This window comes from Salminus brasiliensis, chromosome 10 (assembly GCF_030463535.1).
Source record: "Salminus brasiliensis chromosome 10, fSalBra1.hap2, whole genome shotgun sequence".
Taxonomy (NCBI): domain Eukaryota; kingdom Metazoa; phylum Chordata; class Actinopteri; order Characiformes; family Bryconidae; genus Salminus; species Salminus brasiliensis.
The window spans coordinates 2,674,914-2,680,387 of NC_132887.1; the positions used below are offsets into that span (position 1 = coordinate 2,674,914).

A 5,474-nucleotide genomic window follows, 5' to 3' on the forward strand; every position below is an offset into this window, starting at 1 on the left:
TTTATTATCATTTATTGATCATATTTAACTAATATTTAAGTTAATTTGTTGTTTTTTCTGGAAAGCAAAAAAAAAAATAAAAAGAAGACTTGAGGGTGGTGCTCCTCCTCCTCCTCCTCCTCCTCCACTATTGACTAACAGTCAACCAATCCCCGCACAGGAGGAGGGGCACAATCAGCCAATTCCATTCAAAGCTTTCACAGAGGGGGCGTGGCTTGTCGGAATACGGGTGTGAAAGGGATCCAACGCAAAAAACCCATCATCCTCTTACGCGCGCCCCTCCTGGCTGATGACGCGCCATGTCGTCAGAACGGCCCTCGACCAATGGCGTCACAGGAATTAGCCGTGTGTTTATAAAGCCCAACGTGCTCGAGGTGCCTGTGTGGAGTTTCTCTCTCTTCCCTGGAAGAAGAAGAAGAAGGAGAAGAGAAAAGAGCCTCTCTCTCTCTCTCTCTCTCTCCCACTCTCTCCACACACAGACCCGTCTCCTCCACCTCCTGATGGAGCAGCGCCCCAAAGTGAAGCAGAGTGAGAAGGAGGTGGGCAGCGACACCTCCCTGAATGGACACTGCGAGGGAGGGAGGGCGAAGGTGGCCAAGTGGAAGGATGCACCTGGTGAAGCCTCCAGCAGTGGTGGCAAGACCAGCAACCAGACCTCCTCCTGCTCCACCTCCTCAGTCATGGAGAGCTGGAAGGAGGAGCGCACTCGGAGCGTGGAGGACAACGAGATGAGCCTGCCCAGCATAGCTGCTGCCTACACCACCATCCTCAGAGGACTGGGAGAAGACCCCCAGAGACAGGGCTTACTGAAAACTCCCTGGAGAGCAGCCACAGCCATGCAGTTCTTCACCAAAGGCTACCAGGAGAAGATCATAGGTGGGTACATCATCATTTGAAGGGGGGGGGTAGTCTAGCCTGTAGAAGTGCAGTGAAGTGCCTCCCAGTCCATCAGTAGTGAAGTGTGGTCTACAGGACAGCAGTCCAGCAGCTCCATAGAAACAAGGCAAAGCCAGAATTATGGTAAAATAATAATTTAATAATAAATGCTAAAACAGCAGTAATAAAGGGAAAGCCCACCCACTCTTACACTGCTTTGGTGTGAAATGCTCCATCAGTATCACCAGTCCTGATGAACTGCTGCACATGTTGAGTAAAATAAGTGTACTGAGTTTTTTAATAGCTTATTTTAAAGATTTTATGAGTTACGTTTATTTTTCACCCTTAATAATAAAGGAGGGTTCTGCTAGAGCGTCACTGTGATGGGAAAACACTCGTATATCTTCTTTTATTTTAATAAATATAGCTATAAAATGCTAAAATGGTCAAATTTGGCATCAAAAAAGGGTTCCACTGTTGTTTACCCCTGTTCGGATAGGGCGTAGGAGTACGTCTAAAGTGTGTATATATATATATTTTACTATATATATTTTTTACTATATATATATATTTTTTACTATATATATATATATATTTTTACTATATATTTTTTTTACTATATAAACATATATTTTACTATACATATTTTTTACTATATATATATATATTTTACTATATATATATTTTTTTACTATATATATTTTTTACTATATATTTTTTTTACTATATATATTTTTTTTTACTATATATATTTTTTACTATATATATATATAATTTATTTATAAATGTATAGCATATCAGACCTGAGGTGATTCATCATCTGAATCAAATTCTGAAGCTTTATAACTCCACACTCTGTACCTTTACATGGTAGTTACTGAGTAACACTCAACATAAGCATTGGAGTGTTTAGGTCCACTAAAGCTAATAATAATAATAATATGAATATTAATTACCTATAAAATATTAATAGTAATAATAAAGTGGCTGGAACTGAAGAAACGGAGAAATCTCGTGTGTGCCTAAGAGCTGCCGGGTGCATGAAGGTGTATAACGGCAGCGTCTGGGGTTTTGCATGCTGGGTGGCTTTCTAGGAACGGTCCAGGAATGGTGGAACCGTCTGTGAGGCTGCAAGTGAGCCTTTTCTTAAACCTCATACTTATATTTTTTATTTATTTTGTATTATTTTGCTTTCCCGGCTGAGGTAGCTTTAGGTTTTTATGTGTTGCGCCACTTTGGAAGTTACAGCAACGCAGTTTCTAATAAAGGAAGGGAAAATCATCAGGTTTCCACATTCCTCGTTGCTCATCATTTCCTCCACGGCTTTTCTTTTGCTTTTCATTTTAAAAGCTCTGCCTTCATGGGTGTGATCACCACACTTACGGAAAATGATTCTCCCATTACGCTGATGACCCAGCGGCATCGCATAGACTGCCCCAACAACCGGCCGGGCCCCAAGAACGTTGTGCACAGTTGTTCAGCAGGCGGAGGCCGTCGATGAGCGCTCCGGTTCAGGCTGTGTTGTCAGTGGTGGAGGCAGGGTGCTGCCCCCTTTTTTCTTTCTTTCCTTTTTTTTCTCCTTCAGTTTTACCCCCAGATTCCCACCCCAAACACCCAACACATCTGGACCTGGTTTGGGCAGGATTTTAAGAAGTCCTTGCATGCAGAGCCGCGTTGGTCGGCCTTCCTCTATTAAACCGCATGTGTTAGCTTTGTGTCCAACCGGTGCCCTCGCTGACCTTTACTCCTGGAAGGCAGATATGATGAACGTCGGCACGTTCACCTCCACTATACTAGTTACTCCTAATAACACTCCTACAGAAAGTGGTGGAGGTTCTCCTCCATCATTGTGTTCATCATTAAAACATCTCCAGAGTTCTCCTCATGGAGTCTAGTGTTATTTAGAGTTCTCCTCAGATCAACACCTGGTTTGGTGGTAAATCAGGGCTTAATGATGGTAAATCAGGTGAGCTGCTGCTGCTGCTGCTGCTGCTGATGGAGTTGAACACATCCTCCACGCTGTGCTGGCTGGACTGGGGGGTGTCCAGGAGAACCCTGGAGGAACCGAGCTCTGTTCTTCAGACTAGCTCACCGACAAGATCTCACTACTTTCTTTCTTCAGAATGAGACATGATTTAAAATATTATATTGTCCACCCATCAAACACAGGTTCCTCTAAGCAACTGTTTAAAGCTCTGACCAACAAACTCCACACTCTGTAACTTTACGTGGTCTGTGAGCTGTTCCTCCTAAACTCTTCCACTGTTCAATAATAACACCACTCACAGCTGATGGAGGAAGATCTAGGAGGGAAGGTCTAAATTTCACCAGCTGACTTGTTGTTGTAGTTGTTGGTGCAGCGGTGTCTCCTATTACATACAGAACCACGCTGGAGTTCAGTGAGCTCTTCAGAACCTCCCATTCTTTCACTGATGTGTGGAAGAAAGACAGACTGCAGGGCTAGAGGCTAGATTTTATACAGCTGTGATACAATGGGCCTGAATCAAACACCTGAATTCAGTGATTAAGAGGTGTCCCAATACTTTTGTCCAAATTGTGTATTACAATAATATGATAACTTGTCATATTTCTCACCCCCAGTCCGAAATGTATTACTACACTTTGCATCATATCTGTCTGTGTTATTAAATATTGACTTCTTGGCTGATCCTGATGCAGTTCAGGGTTCTTTAGGCTCCGACAGTGTCCTCCACACTCTCATAAGGACGTACTGTGAGGTAATCGATCCTGATGATGATGATGAACATGGCCCACCCTGTGTGTACATGTCCCTGCATGTTAATATATCCATTAACAGAGACCCGTATCTATCAGTCGTCTCAGAGTGCCTGCTGCAGAACGATCCCGGCTCTCAAACGGCTGATCCTAGATCAGCATCCATGACCTGAGAGGATCAATAAATATGAGCCAGTGTGATTTGAAGATGGATCCAAAAAAAAAAACAGAAATCTAAAAGCTAATTGACGATTTTTAAATAGTTCAAAATGCATCACCATCTACATGAAATGGACAAAAGTATTGGGACACCTGCTTATTCACCATTTCTTCTGAAATCAAGAGTATTAAAAAGAGCTGATCCTGCTTTTGCTGGAGTAGCTGTCTCAACTGTCTGATTTTGGAGGAGCATTGCTGTAAGAATTTGATTGCATTCAGCAACAATAGCAACAAGTGAGGTCTCATCCCAACTCTCGACTCCCCGACTCATCCCAAAAGTACTGGATGGAGCTCCACCACCATCATTCCAGAGAACACAGTTCTTCCACTGCTCCACAGCAATGCTGGGGGGCTTCATACAATAATAAGGGGTCTACACTCTTAAAAATAAAGGTGCTTCGAATGGTTCCATGAGCGATGCCATAAAAGCACCACTTTTGGGTTCATGGTGAACCGTGTCTGTAGAGATGTGTAAGTGTGAAGAACCGTTTAAAGATCTAATATAAAAGTGGTTCTTCTATGACATCACTTAAAGAACCCTTTGAAGCCCCTTCATTTTTAATGTTAGTGTTTAAACAGTGAACAAAAGGTTCTTAATAATAGTAGAACCCTTTGTGGGTTCTGTATTTTAGGAGGTTTCCATCATTTCTATCATATCATTTAAATGGTTCTTTGAGTTCTTCTAGATGGACTTATTTGTAAGGAGTGTACATGTTCGAGTGGACGTGTGGACTGGATGTCTGTTAGTGGTTGGGTGACTCAGGAGGTGAATTGGTGCCCAGGAAGTGCTTCATTTGTACATAATTAATGATGTCCACATTCTGTGTGAAGTACACGAGGCCAAAGAAATGATGGAGGCTCTAAACAACATCTGGATTTGTGAGCCGTCCTCCTGCAGAATGGCTCCAGCAGTCCTGGGAGAACTCTTAGAGACGTTTTGAACATCCAGTTAATGGCAAATTGGATCATGAATGTTTTCCATCAATCTGTACTAGATCATGAGTAACAGTCATAGACGGCTCATTGGGTTTCCTGCTGCTGTGAGGTCGGGGTTTGGGGCTCGTTATAATGGGCATGTGTGAATCTGAATGGAGGCCCCATAACGACCCAGCTAATGACGTGCCTTTGTTGAGACTGGGTTAAGGACATTTTCCTGGGTTTAGACAGTATTATGTTGTGTTTATTCTATATTATCCTATTATATATTATTCTCTCTCTCTCTCTCTCTCTCTATATATATATATATATATATATATATATATATATATACTATATTATATTATATTATTCTATGTTATATAAAGTTTTACTGATAGACACTCTCCCTGACCACTGACTTTGTTTATTTGGCTTTATTCTAATGTTATATAGAGTTAATTACAGGTAGACACTCTCACTGACCACTGAATTTATGTGTATTTTGGTTTATTCTAATGTTATATAGAGTTAATTACAAGTAGACATTCTCACTGACCACTGACTTTATGTTTATTAGGGTTTATTCTAATGTTATATAGATTTAATTACAGGTAGACACTCTCACTGACCACTGACTTTATGTTTATTAGGGTTTATTCTAATGTTATATAGATTTAATTACAGGTAGACACTCTCACTGACTGCTGACTTTATGTTTATTAGGG

General features: G+C 41.4%; 1 protein-coding gene across 1 annotated transcript in view; it reads left to right on the forward strand.

Moving 5' to 3' along the window:
• The first annotated feature begins 393 nt into the window (after positions 1 to 393).
• The window catches only part of gch1 (GTP cyclohydrolase 1), an 18,584-nt gene continuing 13,503 nt past the window's right edge, over positions 394 to 5,474 (forward strand). The window contains exon 1 of the mRNA XM_072690231.1: positions 394 to 876. Coding sequence (XP_072546332.1) covers positions 501 to 876 — 376 coding nt within the window. The 5' untranslated portion in view covers positions 394 to 500. The remainder of the gene's footprint in view (positions 877 to 5,474) is intronic.